General features: G+C 39.6%; 1 protein-coding gene across 3 annotated transcripts in view; it reads right to left on the bottom strand.

Annotated features, from left to right (window-relative positions):
* gtf3c3 (general transcription factor IIIC, polypeptide 3) overlaps positions 1–16,306 on the bottom strand; it is a 52,413-nt gene extending 36,107 nt beyond the window's left edge. Inside the window, exons 1-7 of one of the 3 annotated variants that reach the window (XM_063050068.1) lie at positions 16,240–16,306; positions 12,633–12,747; positions 11,829–12,001; positions 8,892–9,015; positions 6,501–6,692; positions 2,281–2,446; positions 395–542 (exon numbers count right to left, since the gene is read on the bottom strand). In XM_063050068.1, the coding sequence (XP_062906138.1) occupies positions 395–542; positions 2,281–2,446; positions 6,501–6,692; positions 8,892–9,015; positions 11,829–11,951 (753 nt within the window). In that variant the 5' untranslated portion in view covers positions 11,952–12,001; positions 12,633–12,747; positions 16,240–16,306. Of the gene's footprint in view, positions 1–394; positions 543–2,280; positions 2,447–6,500; positions 6,693–8,891; positions 9,016–11,828; positions 12,002–12,632; positions 12,748–14,320; positions 14,436–14,473; positions 14,586–16,239 lie in introns of those variants that run through there. The other 2 variants (XM_063050066.1, XM_063050067.1) reach the window with 2 other exon arrangements.
* Positions 16,307–18,607: the final 2,301 nt, after the last annotated feature.

Here is an 18,607-nt window from a genome sequence, read left to right as displayed (position 1 = left end):
AAACTATTTGTGGTTGAGGATAGCTTCTCAATTCAGTTGTCTGCAACACAGGGATATGCAAGACAGCTAAAAGTAATGAGTGATTTTTTTTTGCTGCTGGTGTAAATAGAAGATCTGAAAATGCCAAGGAAAGCAATGAAAGTCTTAATGCAAAAATAATAATCAAGCCAACAAGATAGAAATTAATAAAGATGTAACATTGTTGATATAGCAACAGCATTCAACTTCAAACAGTGACTCCGACTGAATCGTTATTACATGATCCCTTAGCACTCCCCCCACAGATTAATTTGACTCAGTTTACAAGTGAGCAAACTTGCTGATCTGGAAAATAATGCATTCCAATGGAAAAGCACCACTTCATCCACCTTTCCTATTGCTCACACATACCTACCTCTAATGTTTTATCATACTGTTTGCTCGAGAGGTACAGTTCCGCTGCCATGTTCACATCCTCAGCGGAAACTAGGCTCTGATGTTTGCTAAGGGCCTCTTCCATCACACCAATAGCTGATGTAATATCATTAGTTTCATAATAACTTCTGAAAAAAGTCAGATTTTATTCTAGTTAGAAGAAATGTCTATTTCTAAATGATTGATCTTAAAATCAACAGAGTCTAAACACTCCCTTCATCCACTAGTTTCAATTCAAGTAAGGTGTGCAATAATCTCATAATCACAGCCTCATTCAGAATATAAAGCTTCCAAGCTGGTTCCTGGCACTCTGGGAAATATTTATTAGAATATAAACAAATAATGATGCTATAGATGAGGGGTCGGCAACCTTTTTGCCTCTGTGGGCCGGATCGCGTATTAATGAGCGGACGGTGGGCCAGATAAATGCCATAAAAAACTTGAAATATGGGAATTATCCATTTAAATGCATCTAGTTATGTTTTGCCTCAAATTAATGAATAACGCATGCTAGAAAATCATTTGTGCTTAAGGTTGCCTACCCCTGTTATAGATTGTGTTTGAGTTTGCTTTCTGGCAAATATTGGGCAGCTCAGTGTTAATTAAGAATATACAGTACACGGAGTATCTAACCCAATTGAAGAAACCAGAGTCAAACTCAGTCAATAATTGAGCTGGTGCAGTGCAGCTGTGTGCCCAGTGGCACGGCAGTAGGGAAGAAAATACATGTCAATGGTCAGCAGAGTACCTAGTGTGCGTAACATTGCTCAAAAATCAAAGGGACGTCTTGGAGAATGAAGAATCTGTGAATTCTGTCAACATAAGAGAGTGTCCAATAATCAACAAAAGCAAGGTACATGGTCAGTAGCAGCACCTTGGGGAAAGGTCCATCCCAATCCCATAAGAGGCTGTGTGGGCAAAAGCTGTATAGCTGCATATCACTATCTAGAAACAATATACCTAATTTCTACATAAAACTCTACATTCAATATAAGCTAGATTTAGCTAGAAATAGAATAAAATTCATATTATTCCATATGGATGAAAACATCTTTCAAAACAACACTGTACATGAACAGAGTACCCCCAATGCTGTCTCAAATGCCCTGCCAGTATAAGTAACCAGTATCAGCATTCTCTCCCACAGCAACATCCTCAGTAAATGGCTTAATTACACTTTGCCATCTCTTATGGGCAGGTGATGACATTCGCATGCTTGACACCAGAATCAAAATGACAAAGCAGCATTCGCAATGCCATCAAGAATCTACCAAAAATGGCAGAAGGAAGGCACTTCCAATACAACCTAGCCATCTGTGTATTACAAATCCCACATAACCATATGAGCCACCCTAGAATACACACACCTGGAGTGCAAGCAAATTATCCTCAACCCTGAGGAAGTGAGTAAAAAAATGTGAAGCACCCTCTCTACTTAGTGTAGGCAGATAAACACAAAGTATTTTGGTTCAAGGCATGACATTCACCTACATAAAATGAGATGTTATTCATCACCACTACATAACTTAAAATGAATGGTTAATCTGATTCAAAGCAATCATAATTAGTATCAAAGCAATGTTCCTGTCCAGGCATCACTGGTAGCTGGATCAGAAATGCAACATCCCAGCTCCTTTAGCCATAGCTTGGCTAGGTACTTTGAGTCTATTTATGACAAGACTGAAAACTCAAGTCTAAAAATAATTTCAGATTGTCACATTTTAATCCTTTTCCTCAGTATAATAGCCAAATCAGCTTGTGTAAATTTGAAAACTTAATGTGCAGAATTTTTGTTTTACTGATAACAAACTAAAATGTGGATTAATAACTGTTTTTAATGAAAGGATCATTACTGTGGTAACTTACTTTGCCATGTCTCTGGCTAGCTGCATGAAGTGTTCCCCATCAGTAGGTGGCAGAATATTAAGGATGCGCCTGTATCCATCCATAGCCAGCTTGTGTTCACCAAGCTGTTCATAAAGGCTGCTGCGCTCCCAAAGGTACCGGACATTTGTTGTATCATACTTTATGGCTAAATGTTATGAACAAATCAGTTATGTATATCAGGCTTTTTACTATTTAAGACATTCCTTATGTCACAACTACAAATTAGAACCTTGCGTAAGAAATAGATTATAGTTAAAAAGTGACCAGTAGGGCAAAACTGCAATTTTCTTCCACACAATTGTTGAAGAAAGCTTCACCTGATTAGATAAACTATTTAGATAAAAATTAAACAGATTGCAAAACATTGTGACATTTCATGAAAGCTTCAGAAATATTTTCTGAAAAAAGTGTATATATACACACACACACACATACATACACATACATGCACACACATATATTTATTTCACTGATCAAAAACTTAAATACCTTAACCACATCTACAAAGAACATAATATAGTACCCCTCCTCAGTCTATGATGTTTTAATGTACTCCGACAACTAGACTCTCATGCAAATCTATTTTCACAAGCACAAGTTTGCAGAATTAAGAAAAGGCCACACAAGCTCGACAAAAGAGCTCTACCTCACAGCAACAGGCACTTTGGTTTAATTCTGACCTTCGGGTGCTGTCAATGCAGAGTTTGCACGTTCATCCCATGAAAGCATGAGTTTCCTATAAGTGTTCATACTTCCTCTCACACTCCAAACATATGCAGTTTAGTAGACTAATTAATTACTGTAAATTGTTCCTATTATGTAGAATCTGAGGGAAACTGATGAGAATGCATGAGGAATAAGAAGAAACTCGGCTTAATGTAGGATTAGTGTAAATGCAGGCTGATGTTGACATGCATTTTGTGGATTGAAAGGTTCACTTCTGTGCCGTCTCTCTCTATGACGTCCTGTGCAGCAATAATGCGGGTTTCTGGAAATGCAGGCAGAATTATGACTAGGCCAGGATTTTCCACAGTTAATAAAGTCAGTAGAGCTGGTATTGGATGTTTGATTGCTATTGACCTTGGAGCTCAATACTGTGAAGCTTTCAATTGAAACCAGTGTCAGAAAAATGATTGAAGATTTTGCACGAAGGATTTGGAAGTATAGAGACGAAAAAGGTCTGAATTTATGGTAGTACGGTCAAAAAACAATAATCAAGAAAAATGCAAAAGTCTTAGCACAAGCATAAAACAGGATTTAAGCACTTTAGGTAATAAATATCCCACGTCCAGCATGATTACCTTCAATGTTCAGAGAATTACTAAAGGAAAGCAGTGTCTAATGCTGGAAATTTTATAAAACTGCATGAAAATAACTGCAGATGTAATTTAAAATTCTTAAGCATTTTCAAAAGCTGTAAGTGATATTATGTGTTTATATTAGTATCTTAATTGGTGTGGACAGAAAAGGAAGCTGAGTAAAATCCAATCTCCTAGCACTTTCAGCAAAGATGTCCGCAAACACTTGAGAGTCTTGCAGACGCTTGGTGGGTTTCACGTGACTGTGGACATTCTTGGAACTTGTTCCTCCTCCAAATAGTTGCGCATTTCTCCATCTCCATTCCCTAATAATTGCTAAGCAATGCTCCAATCTGTACCTTATAATACAATTTAATTCCATTTTAAGTGTCACTGCCACCATTTCACATGCAGTATTACGAGCTTCATTAGAGTTGTACTATAGTTTGCTTATTACCTGCTGCTGCTTCAGACACACCCCTTGATAACCCAGGATCAGACTTCAATTTTTGGGCCTGGAAGTTAGCTGTTGCAAGAGTATATAATTCTGCTGGGACACAAACTGCTGGAGGAACTGAGCAGGTCAGATGAGGGTGAAGGTGGGTAGGTGGGGGAGGGGCATGAAGTAAGAAGTTGGGAGGTGATGGATGGAAGAGGTAAAGGGGCTACAGAAGAAGGAATCTGATAGGAGAGGACAGAAGACCACTGGAGAAAGGGAAGGAGGAGAGGTACCAGAGGGAGGTGACAGGCAGCTGAGAAGGGGAAAGGGGGAAGCTGTAATGGAGAATGGCAAAAAAAAAGGTGGAGGGAGGGAGAAATTACCAGGTTAGAGAAATCGATGTTCATCCCTCACCTGGTTCATCGATCATCTACCAGTTTGTATTCCTTCCCCTCCCCCACACCTTCTTATTCTGGCTTCTTCTCTAGTCATGATGAAGAGTCTGGGCTTGAAATACTGACTGTTTATTCCTCTCTATAGATGCTTGCTGACCCGCTTTGTGTGTTTCTCAAGATTACCAGCATCCCAGCATCTGCAGTATCATTTGTGTACATAATTCTGCTCTTGTTTCATTCACACTTCCTCAATGATACCCTATCTTGGACCATCTGTATTGTTATGTCCCTCTTAGTAGTACCACAATAATCAGTGCAAGATGATCACTTTGTGACAAAACTGCAGAACTGGTTACCTGCCAATATAATCATTTACAGACAAGACAGAAAACAGGGTCTCATTATCAGCTTGATCTTTCAGCAACAGTTTCATCAGAAACAAAGTCTTCTACACATAGTTTAACCTGTTCCCTTCCTTCCCTCAGAGAATGATGCTAAACTCTGAAGAATGCTGATTTATGAGCTGAAAAATGGAGCTGTCAATGCTGGTGGATCCCGTGTCCTGAATGCCATGAGATCTCAAGCAATCTGATGTCAATTTTGAGGCTAATTAAAGATATAACTATCTGAGAGTACAAATAATTCCTAATCTCAAGTGATTTTTTCAGTTTAGTAGTTAGGTCACAGATCAACCCCAATTTCTTTAAGGAATGGAACTGGTTTGAGGACTCAAATCGCCTATTTTGGTTCATACACTGGTATCCTATCGGCACAACAGAATATACTGAGGGATGGTGGTAGAAGAATCTGGGATGTTGAGGTTAAACTGTGGATATAACCACGTCAAGCTGTTTCTCATCTAGTTTATGGATAGCATTCCAAAGTCAGACACCACACGGGTGAGCAAGACTTTAGAAGTCCATCCATTCAGCTTAAACATACCCGAAAAATATGTCAGATTACTACGGATAATGTCTACTATGCAGTAACACACACAAATCTCAGCTGGCCAGGGAGCATCTAAGGAAAAAAGTTAGGGCCCCAAACAGTCCTTCCAGGTGAGGCGACACTTCAGCTGAGAGTCTGTTGGGGTCACATACTGTGTCCAGTGCTCCCTGTGTGGCCTCCTGTATATCAATGAGAACTGACATAGATTGGGAGACTGTTTTGCTGAGCATCTACACTCCGCCCGCCAGAAGAAGCGCGATCTCTCTGTGGCCACCCACTTTAATTCCACTTCCCATCCATGGCCTCCTGTATTGTCCTGATGAGGTCACACTCAGATTGGAGGAACACCACCTTATATTCCATCTGGGTAGATTCCAACCTGATGGCATGAACATTGATTTCTCAAACTACCGGTAATGCCCCCCCGCTACCATTCCCCATCCCCTTTTCCCTCTCTCACTCTATCTCCTTGCCTGCCCATTGGCTACCTCTGGTGGTCGTTGCCCCTTTTCTTTCTGTATCCCTTTCACCAATCAACTTCCCAGCTCTTTACTTCATCCCTCCCCCTCCCGGTTTCACCTAACGTCTTGTGTTTCTTTCTCCCCTCCCCCACCTTTTATATCTGCTCCTCATCTCTTCTCCCCCAGTCCTGCCAAAAGGTCTCGGCCCGAAACGTTGACTGTACTTTTTTCCATAGGTGCTGCCTGGCCTGCTGAATTCCTGCAGCATTTTGCATGTTTTGCTTGGATATCCAGTAGCTGCAGATTTTCTCTTGTTTGCGACTTGTCTACTATACAGAAGCTTACTCGGTCCCTTCAGAGGCTATTAGAGAGTTAACCACATTATTTATGAATCACAGGTGGTCAGATTGGGTAGAGGTAACAAGCCACTTTTCCTGAAGGACATTAGTTGACCAGCTGGATTTTTATAAAAATCAGATGACCATTGTGTTGTTTTTCTTTGATGCCAGCCCATAAATTATTAGACATACACAACTTCACTACTTGCCGAGATAGGAGTCAGATTATCAGTCACTGGGTTGTTATTTCAAGACCAAAACTCACACTGAATCACCTTTCATTGTTTTAATTTCCATTTAAGAGATTAATTTAACTATACCTTTAGAATAACAGAAAATAGCCTGTTTGATATTGTCTTGCTCAAGAGACATTTCAGCCAATTTCACCCACTCCTCTGGATCACTGGGATTTAAATGAGCTGCAATTAATCCAAATTGCAACGATTTCTCCATGTCTCCTTGATCTTCATAAATCATTGCAAGGGTAGAGAAGGGCTCATAAGCAAGAGGAGCTAGGAGAAAGAAAACAAATTTATAATAGTCATTACAAAATTAGAATGATTTAATTAGTTCATGAGCAGTTATTTCCTACAAGTCCTTTTACAGTAAGCTCTTCATTTCATGAAAACATATTCTACCTGTTAAAATAACAAGAAGTAAATGCAAATTATATTTGAAAGATGTTAGTGAAATACACATAATGTTATTGGCCCTGAAGCTATTTCAGAAGCTGGGAGCACAGTTGTAAAATTGCCAGTGACATACTGCTACTGAATTGTCCTTTGCCCATATTTTTGTTCTTATTATTAAAGTAAAACATTACTAGAAGTAACTTAATGAAGTATGGCATATTTTGACTTTGAAATGATTTTCCTTGACTATATTTTTAAAGATCCAACAATAACCTATATTTGTTCTCAAATTATGCCCGAAGCATGCTTAACATTTTAAAAATCCTAATATAGATAAAAGCACAAAATGGCTGGCTTTTGCATTTCTCACTTTAGATATTGCTACTTTGTAAATTATTATTTCTTAAAAGTAGTGGGTGACAGAGGAATGGGAGGCAAAGGCAAGCAGAACTTAGGACATGTGGAAAGGTCCACACAACAGTCAGCATAATCCAACAAACTTGTTTCTCTCATTTTGTATTTGCTACTTTACACATTCACACTCAACAGTTTTAATATGGAATAGCTTTAGAACACAATTTTCAAAAACCATACATCATTAAATAACAAATAAACAACTTCATCTTTATTTTCAAATCCCTTCTTGACCTTGACCATTCCAGCTCTGTAATATTCTTCAGTAATACAACCCTTTGGAATCTGTGTGCCTCCAGAGCAAACCTTGACACCCTTAATTTCATCTACACATTCTTAAATCTAACCCCTCTTGAGATGACTGTGACCCAAGCTGTCAAGAGCTGAGGCTCTGGAATTCCCTTCTTAAAGCTCTGGCTCTTATTCAAACTCTTTTCTTTACTGGCCCTCTAACTTGATATCTCAAAATGCAGTGTCAAATTTTGATTGCTAATAAAACGTGAAGCACATACAACATTTTTTGTTACAAAACAAAATCTGTAAGTGCAAGTTGTCATTAAAGCAAATGCATATAATGCACTATAGTTACGGTTTTGAAAAATAATATAATCTGCCTTTCTCTTTTACCAAAAGGCTTCAAAATATCATTCCTATTCCAACCACTTACTAGTAATTCAGAGAGTTCTTAAACAATTTCCTTACTTTTATCTCCATTACATTTGTTAAAATTTCATTCCTACTGACAACCTGAAAAGCCCATTGCCTCAGTCTGTCTTAAAAGTGCAGACCTACTACCATAGACATTTGTCATGTGGTTTTGCTCTGCACTGCCTCAAGGATCCATTATCAATATGTAACAATGCATTCAGGACTGAATAGTGTTCTGCTTAACCAGTGCTTGTTGTCACATCAGTTAACTCAATTGTTTATAATTCATTACTTGAGTATGGTATTCACTTGTAAAGACACTGTGCCAGTGAGTATAGAACAAAATTCATATACTTCACATATTGTCTATACTTCTCACTGCCTCAGTAAAGCAGCCAGCATAATCAAATACCCCACCCACCTGGTCATTCTCTCTTCAGCCCTCGCCCATCAGGTAGAAGATACAAAGAACTTAAAAGTACGTACCACCCAGGCTCAAGTACAGCTTCTACCCCGCTGTTATAAGACGACTGAGTGCTTCCCTAGTATGATAAAATGGACTCTTCATCTCACAAGCCACCTCATTATGATTTTGCACCTTCTTGTGAACCTGTTAGCACTTTTTCTGTAGCTGCTACACTTTTTTTTGCATTCACTTAGTATTTTGTACTAACTCAATGCACCGTGTAATGAATTGATCTGTATGAGTAGTATGTAAGACAAGCTTTTTACTCACTGTACCTTGGTACGTGTGACAATAATAAAGCAATTCCAATTCCAAATTTTGCAGGATATTGAGAAAAAAGACAAGCAAACTCAACAAATTCCGCAGAATAAAAACCTAAGAAAGTTGTGTAAAACCTCTCAAATGACTACAATATTTTATTGATGATCACAACACTCTGAACATTTTTTATAATATACTCCTTGGTGCATTTTCAATAAGTTTCGGGATCTACAGCTATATAGAGTAGGGTTCGACTTTCCAACAAGATGATAAACCAAGCACTGTAATACCTTGTCTGATGATTTCCATACACATCATCACAGCCTCTTCACGGTCTCCTCGCGCAAACCTGATATTAGCTTCTCCCATGAGACCTCTCAAAGCTTTAGGGAGTTTACTTCGAGGTCGCCTCTCCTAACAGATTGCAGGTTGAACAGTGGAAGAATGGTAAGAAAAAAATAGATTACTGTTAAGTTCCCTCTGTTTCAAATGTAACAGTGTACTATATCAGGTTCACAGTTGAAGCATGCCCATTTGATCTGTTAACGTCATTCCATTTTATTCGATATCATGGATTTAGACATGATACTCTTTCACCAATCATTCCCTAAACCTAGCTTCTTTACCTATTCTCCAGAGAGGAAAAAGTCACAAAATTAGATTTATAAATGACTTACGTCTCTTTTGATTTCCATGATTTAAAATGACCCCAAGTCAAATGTCTTCTCTGGGAAGTGATTCAAGATTTCCACTAGGTTATGAGAAATTTTCTGTTTCAACTTAAGACTTTCTTGAAGCATTTCACTATCTTTTATTAATTCTAAATTATATCAGCCCTTTTCTAGGCATTTTGTTCTAGAACTATAAACTAGAATGAAAAGAAGAAAATAAAATTTCAACAAATTTTCCTCATAACAAATGATCTACAATCATCTATGTCACTCTAAAACCTTCATCATGTATCTATATTCCTAATGAGATAGAGCCAGCAAAATTATCCAGAACAAAATTCATAATGTAAAATTTACTGCAAATGATTTGCCCTAATGACGTACCCAAAACTGCAGTATTTTCTCATTTTATTGATGTTAAATATTTACAAAACAAAGAGTAATTATATCTAGGTGACTCAAAGGCAGTACTTCAAAGAAATATTTCAAATAACATTAGAGGTTTATAAATTCTAAACTAAAGTCAGAAGTATTCCACAGTACTGATGATAATAAAGTATGAGGCATATGGATGACATGTCCACGCTCTATAGCACTTATTGCAGACACTGGCTATCAAGTTGAGTTTTAGTACTTAATGTAGTTATCAGCATATAATGTATTTCTTTTTACATCTGAAAAGAATATGTGTCATATCTAAGTTCTTGTGACATTCAATTAGCAAAATCAAATATTAATATTTGTCAAATTATGTGAAATGAGATTAACTTACTCCTGAAATGGAATACCACTAAGGAGTCATTCAAGCTTTCTGCTCTGCTTTAAGTCATCATAAACCCTCATACCAGCTAAAGCTATGCACCACAAACATACGTGGTCAATTTTTATGGTCCTTGCCCACTCAATTGAACAAATTTGCTATTCTGCTGATGAGTCAGAGGCTGGGTATCTCACAGCTGGTGACGTGCCTCTGCCCCCTGACACTTTAAGGCCTTTCTACCTCTCTTAGGAAGAGGTCAGGAGTTTGATAATATCTATTCTACTTGCCCAGACGACTGTAGCCTCAACAAATTTCAAGAGGATCATCCACCATCTGAGACAAAGCATTCTATTTAATTCGCACACAACCACCATGCTAAATATTTATTCCCTCTGCCACTGATGTACAACGGCTATAGTATATATCATCTGCAAAATCCCTGCCTGGGCTATTTCAATATCATGACCCAAACCTGCAACTTTACTACCAAGAAAGACAAAAGCAACAGATGAATGGAAACTCCACTCTCTGCAGGTCCCACTGCAGGACGAAAACTGTTCTGACTTGGAAATATATTCCTGGAACTCACTACCCAACAACACTGTGAACATAGCTTCACCACAAGAACTACAACAGATCAGGAAGACAATTGGCTACCAGCTTCTCAAGGGTAATTAGGAATGGGCAATAAGTGCTGGATTTGCTGGCAGTACATGCCAGAAATGAATTAAAATAATGTTGTGAAATACAGAGATGTATGGACGTACATGGATCCATGAATGCCATCTTATGGGCTTTAGCATAAATTAAACTTCTCTGACTGTTACATGAGTGGTAATAAATGGTTAATATCTGTCTACTTGAATCTGAGCAATGGATCTAAATCCTCAGTGCCATGAGGACTGGCACCAAGGCAGTTATAATGCACACTGAGCTTCTTAGTAAAAATTTGTGAGTGTCTTTTGCTTTGGCCTAGCCCTAATTTCCATCTTGCTTAGGAAAATAACTTATGAACCGTATCATCCTGATAACCCCAAAAATTTTGCATCAACAGCTCCTCAGAAATTTGATCTTACTGCCTTGGCTACACCATAAACTGACAGATGTTCTCAACCTGGGCCATACACAATAACTAAACCTTTGCTTAACAATAGAACATATCTCTTCAAATAGCTCTACTGCTCCAGTCTAAACAAATTCATAACCAATGAATACCCACTATGCTTCTTACTTAGTCCTGCTTATCTTCACACCTACGGTCAACTGTGTTAAACTATTACAGGCACTAAATCAAGTTGAGCCAAAGCCAGTGAATAATAGTAACATTATGCACAGCAGTCAGAAGAATATACTCTAGTATCCAAAGTGCAAAACATTTAGACTAAGCTCATTCCAGTTCTACGAAATTCAGTTTACACTATTAAATCATCTGGCTAGAGGTGGGAATTGAAGAACTTCTAACTGTTATGTGTTATATTTTAAAGCACAGCAAGAACAAGGTTTTTTTAAACTGACCTTTTCTGTTTACAAGATTCTATATCCAGTAGGTTGGATCATTTATTTTGTAAAATCTATAAGAAAACATTCACCCCCAACTTGTCAGTAAGAGTATACTCCCAATAACTTCTGATTCATAAGACAACTGAAACTACTGAACTGCTCAGTCAGAGAAAATTTGTTGCAAATCGTAATGAAGAGAAAAAGAAAGTATTCAAGAACTGGACAAAAGTAATTGACTCATTCAGCCAATTTCACTGTTGTATGTTCTGTGCTGGAAGCATTGTGAAACTGCTCACCCTTTGCATTTTCTTGTGTTCTCGTTGCAGCTCCATCTCCAAGGCAAAAACATCTCCAGCAGAGAGCTGTTCATTTTGTTCATGCTCCTCGTCATCGTCATCACTTACATGATCACCAAACATTGAAGCAAAAACTCGATGAACAGACTTGCTTACACCATCAGAGGTTTCCTCTGCAAAACCAAAAAATGCAATATGTCACATTTTCTATTTATAACTTTAAATAAAAGTCAAAAAGTTACCATAATTCCTTAATGTGGTTTATAACATTCAGTGTAACAGACTATAGAAAATGCTTCCCCCTTCCATCTCAGTCCGGGAGAGGGGTCTCATTCCGAAATATCGAATATCTATTCATTTCCATAGATGCAGCTGACATGCTGAGTTCCTCCAGCATTTTGTGTGTGTTGTTATTGGAAATGTAGCTTCTTCAAGAGAATTTCATTTCCCTATATGTCAGTTATCAGATATTATTGAAACATCTGCCATTTTATACTTCTAATGCTATTCTAAATTACTTTTTTGCTAACTTCTTTGCACTCAGTCCATATCTGAGAAATGACGGCAATTGGTCTGGGACTTTTTCCACTAGGTTGACACCAGTGTCTACATTTCAAGATAACAATATGAATTATTTGTATACATGAAAGCTCTCACCTGATTAAAATACACAATTTTAGCTATAAACTTCAATATTTAAAATTTTTCTTCAAACCATCTATTTTACAGCATTGACAGATGCCTGTTTTTCTTAAAAAGTAAAAATACTAGCCAACCCTTTCCTACATCAGATGAATCGTATACCTGAATCATCTGCCCCTTGTTTGGTTCGACTGTGTGAAGGCCTGGATGGGACATCAACATCTTCTGCTGCTGTGGTTTCTCCTTCATCTTCAGTTACCCCACCACCTGTGGCTTCCTAAGATAAGCAAAAGAATTGTGCACTGATTATGTTATATCAATGATAAAAATGATAAAACTTTTAAAGGTTTGAATGGTGCAGTTAAAAAATGCCACAGAAATGCCATTCGTTTTATTCCACAGTATTGTCTTCTACCAGAAACAAGGCTCCTTCTCATCAAACGAAAAGATACTCATAATAAATTTAAATATTTGATAGGGAAAAGGGCCATCATAAAAGTTGAAGCATTACACATGCTTTCAACTATCTTGAGCAAAGACAATAAGAATATTCCACAGAGAAATGGTCTGCTTCAAATCAACAACAGGAGTATTTTGTGTAACACGTAGTGGTGATTGATATGATGCGTTCAGAGCCAGTGATTTCTCATGTCCTCTTATCACAGACATGTACTAAATTGCCACCAGAGATTTTTTTCCAGAAAGACAATACAAATATTTTTATATGATAACTATTTTGCTATAACTCAAACGCTCAAAAGGAATAACAGGGAATTTAGATCAAGTCTTAACCGATACACATGACCGCAAAGAGTTTGCAGAGGATTGTGCATTCAATCATCACCAACACAGATATAACCCTTCCCACCATGGTGCCGCAAGACAGTGGCATCCATCACGAAGGACCCTCACCATCGAGAACATGCTCTCCTCTCATTACTGCTGTTGAAGCGAAGGTACTGGAGTCATATCTAGTGTTTTAGGAACAGCTTTTCCCCTCTACTGTCAGATTTCAGAATGGTCAGTGAACACTATCTCCTTATTTCCCTTTTGCATTATTTATTTACTTTTTGATAATGTATCATCATTTTATGTCTTGCACTGTACTGCTGCCACCAAACAACAAATTTCATGATATACTAAATGACAATAAGAGGACTGCGTGTCCTCATAATCTAATCTAATATATACTGTACGTCATGATAATAAACCTGATTAAGATTCATAATGTAGAAAGGTCCAGAAAACTAATTTGAAGAATGAGTACATGTATTTATCAGTTTCTGACAGAGGGGCAGTATATGCACACTTTGTGGCTGGGCTACTTGCCAGGTGCACCTGCTCAGAGACGCAGGAAGCAGGAATGTATGGTCTTTGACATCAATTACACTAATGCCGATGTTCATCTATTCACATGCCCTCTTCACTCCCTAAAAGAAACCTCATCACCGAGGCAGAAGATGGAGTTCAAGTACCACTCCAGCAACCACTGCAAGTATCTAAACTGAGGTTTACTACCGTAGTGACGTTGTGTTCATCTGAGAGGCAAGCAACTCTCTAAGCTTGGTCACTCCACCGAGCCGGGGAGTGAGAGATCACACGATTCTTTCAATCAGCAGTGACTGGGAGATAAACCTGCTCTTTCCTTCCAAAATTAAGAACCGTGTGCTGCTAGTGCTGCAGTTATCCTCGTTTCCCCAAGCCAGGGGTTCGCCTCCGAGGGGAAATTCGTTTTTTTTAAAGCAACAGGATTAGTATTGAACATTACGGGTACACCCTCATCTCCAGCACAGCAGCCAAGAAGGCAGCTTGACACCATTTTCTGAAGGGCATTTAAGCGCTGGATCTACCTGTGAAGCCCACGTCCCTTGAATGGGTAAAACAAATGGGGCGGGGGGGGGAGGTTGCTGGTGATCGCGGATTCAGTGGATCTAAAGGCCTGTCTCCGTGTTGTGTGCGATATTGTGCTCAAAGCACAAAGTCTACTGTTCTCTCTCCCTCACCCGCTCCCGCGCCTTTCTCTCCTCACGGAGCCGCTCAAATTCCTCGAAGGAGATTTTTCCTTCTAAATAGTCGATGAGCTCGGGACTGAAGCCCGACATCTTCCACCTGAGCCGGAACAATTACAGGGCGGACCGACTCGGTCCGTTCATGTACACAGTCCGGTGGAGATTTTGCATCTTGATTTCGTTCCGAGAGAGAATCTTCATTCTCCTCACAATTCCGTCCACTTCGGTAATCTTCGATACATGATGCATTCGTGGGACTTTAAAATACTGCTGTCGGAAGAAATTTGTAAAATAATTTATGATTATTGCTCATTTATTAAAACATCTGTGTCATACAATTTTGATACAATATCCTGTGCTTTATATTGAAAATTAATTAACATAATGTAAATCTAAAACGTTAGAACAAGTAAAATAATAGAATTATGCACAGACTGTTGAACAAATTAATGAAAATCTGTAGGTGGATTGAAGATACTTGAACTATTAATAATTTCTCTAAATTTGTTTTCAGAATGTGGGCCGTGCATTTTGCCTGTACCCAGCAGTCCTGCGATGAGGAGGTGGGGAATGAAACAATTTATATTTATGGAATTCTTCCTCAAATTCAAGATATCCGAACAGACCTTCCATACAATTTCAATGTTTCATATGTGGACAGTGATTGAGGAAATGCAGAAATAAATTTACACCCAAAAGTACCCACAACCAGAAATATGTTGCTAGGTCAATTGCTTAAGGACAGGGCACTGGATATCTCACCCTCTCCTCTTAACAGTGCAATAACATTTCAGGTCAAAACCCTTCATCAGAACTGGTGTCGTTGGCTGCCTTAAAGTTTTTATTCCCTTTGTTCACTCCAGATAAAGCCCTTCTGAACTTAAAGTACTCTATTCAGTAGGACCCATCCCTAACATTTTAATCAAAGCTGCCACAAAGCTTAACACAACCCAACCTCCAAAAGTCGGGCATTGCCTCCCTCAGATATTTTCTCAGTAGTTCTTCCCTAACACAGTCTTTAGGCTTGTAGTATCTTAGACTATTTGGCCCTCTTCTACCTCCTATCCAAGATCTCAGGCAGGACTGTCCACTCTGCTCTTGCCTCACTGAGTATGTTTCTTCCTACTTTGACTTGATCCTCTCTCACATGGTCCTGTTCCTTCCACAAGATTGATAGTTTTCAAGTCCGTGGTTCTAATTCATTCATATTCATCATTGATATCTACATCTATCTAGATCCTTCTACACCTCTGCTCCACTGTAGAATGGTTTGAGGGCTGTCCACTTCTTTGACCAGAAGCCTAAACAGTTCCCTTTCATCAACACACTCCTATGCCTGTTCCTACATTTATGATCAATTATTCTCTCTGGATCAAAGGAGTCAGAATCACAATCAGGTTTAATTTCATTGATTTATATGAGGTGAAATTTGTTGTTTTGTGAGAACACTAGAACACAGGATAGTACAGCACAGGAACAGGAACAATGTTGTGCCAAACCAGCTAAAAAGCAAATCAAATACACCCAAACACTAATCACTTCTACCTACAGAAAGATTAGATTAGATTAGATTAGATTATGAGGACACTCAGTCCCCGTTTATTATCATTTAGAAATGACAAAGTCCTTATCTCTCCATCTTCCTTACATCAATGTGCCCATCTAAACGACTCTTAAAAGCCTCTAATGTAATTGTCTGTACCACCTTACCAGGTAGTGCATTCCAGGCATCCACCACTCTGAGTAAAAGAAGAACCTACCCCTTCTCACTTTCAATGCATGCAAAGATATAAACATGACCATAATTGAGCTCCCTGCTCTTCCTGGGCGTCGGTAGGATGGTTACCCTTTCGGAGCCGGTGCGAGCCTCAGACTGCAGCAATGAGAGGTACAAGATACTTGAACACTCCTCTCAGTTGGTCGGCACAGGCTTTCGGTGCCCAGCCAGGTATTGTATGCCTTTGGACCCTGGCGACCCTGACGGCCTCCAGCACAGAAATCACGAGGTCACCGAATGCTGTGCGGATTCGCACAGGTGTAGTTCCGTTCTGCATTTGAAAGCGTTATGGATGATTATGGAAGGCATTGAGCACATCAGAGAGTGAAGCATCATTCCTGTTTGTACTGTTAGGTTTCGCCTTATAGGAAGTAACTCGAAAACCCTGCCACAACTGTCATGCATCCGATTGTGTCTCATGGAATGTCACATGTAGTTGCCCTTTTGCAATGCCCTTCCATAGTTTATACCTGTAGGATTCTGGATCACGGGCTTGAACGCCACAGATCTAGTTCTCACCAGACCGCAAATCTCCATATTCATCGGGATCTTCTGGTTTCGGGAAAGTCTGTTCGTTCTCGCAAGCACACACTCGTCCACGCATGTCTTGATATAAGTCGGTGACGGAGTGCATTATTCATTCAGATCCGGAGATGAATCTCTGCATATGGCCCAGCCTACCGATTCAAAGCAATCATGTAAACGCTCTTCGAACTCCCTTGACCATACCCTCATGGTCATCGTGGCTGGTGCTGCGGCGCCCAGTTCCTGTCTATACGCTGGGAACCTAAGTACACCCAGGTGATCCGACTTGCCAATGGGCGGGCACGAAATTGCACGGTAAGAGTTCTCGGTGGTGATGCAAGAGTGATCTAGTGTTTGCTCCTCTGGTCCCACTTGTGACACGTTTGTTGGGGGTGGTACGGCAGAGCAGCCTGCAAGCTGGACTGGCTGAAGTGTCCCGCGGTGGTCGGGCGGACAGCAGAGTGCGCTGTCCCGAGTCCTCCACTGCCGGCTTGATATTGTGGCTGCGGGAGCTTATGCTAATCTCCTTTTATTTGAGCAATGGGACAGATTTTGTCTCAGTCCAAATCGGTCCTTTTATTTTATTTTTTGGTCTATCAATGATCGTATTTGTGCTGCTCTTTGCACTTATGGAGATCTGAAATGTAATTACATCTGCTGCCAATTTCCACCCTCTCTCACCGTCAGGCGGTCCATCTCTGACTCTTCCATTCATGCATTTCTCCATCTCTACCTCAAGAGATGCTAGTGACAAACATCTGTTAAAGCCCACAGACCCCGCAGGGCTCTTGACTGCATTTCTTCCCACCATCCTAACAACCCCTTCTCCACTGATGCCTCTGACATGGTCCTTCTTTGTCCTGAGCCACAACTTACCATCTCGTACGGCTGACATAGTGCTTGACTGCACATTGTGTATTTCCCTCACCTCAGCTCTCACTCCTTCTTCTGCCGAACAGGGCAAGAACGGAGCACCCCTTCCCACTTACCACCTCAATCAACGGGCTATCTTCCGCAATTTCCGGCACATTCAACAAGATTCCATCATCTGACACATATTCCTCTCCCCTGAGCTTTCCAAATTGATTATTCCTTTCTGGTCCACTCTTCCAAGTCTTCCAACCACCCTTCGTAATGCACTTTCTAATGCAACTTCAGGAGATACAACCCTCTATTACTAAGACCTCCCTTCTCACTATCCAGACACTCAAACAATCCTGAGTGAAGCAGCAATTCGCCTTTACTTCCCCGAGGGTGTTGTATTTGCTGCACACAGTGTGTTCTCTACATTGGAAGAGAACAAACATGGGTAGCGTGACAAGGTAAGGAGTATCTGCACAAGTGATCTTGACCTTGCTGCCTGCTGCTTTAATTCTCTATTCCACCCCCGTTCCGATCTAAATATAAGTGACCTTCTACATTTAAAACAACAAAAAAAAACAAGGCCGAGACAAACTTTGTTTTCTGACTGGGAACACCGCAGCCTTCCAAATTCAGTATTGACTCCTACAGTGTGGTGTTACTATTTCTGCCTGTATTAGGGCTTGTAATTTCCTCTATAAGCCATCAATCTGTAATATTTCCTTTTTTTATGTCGCCTCTGGCATCATCTGGCCTGCTGGACATTACCTACAACTCCCAATTTCACAGCTTTTACACCACGTTTTGCTTTTCCTACCTTTCTTTCTCTAATTGTCCTCGTATACACTGTGCTCTTTTACTTTCTCTCTCTAATTCTGCTCAGTAATGTAGTCATTCTGACAATAGATTATTTTCACAACAACCCAGGCCTGACTCGGAAACAATTAGCCTTTTTGTCCTTCTCC

Source organism: Mobula hypostoma, chromosome 6, assembly GCF_963921235.1.
Source record: "Mobula hypostoma chromosome 6, sMobHyp1.1, whole genome shotgun sequence".
Classification (NCBI taxonomy): domain Eukaryota; kingdom Metazoa; phylum Chordata; class Chondrichthyes; order Myliobatiformes; family Myliobatidae; genus Mobula; species Mobula hypostoma.
This window is presented reverse-complemented; position numbering and strand designations above follow the sequence as displayed.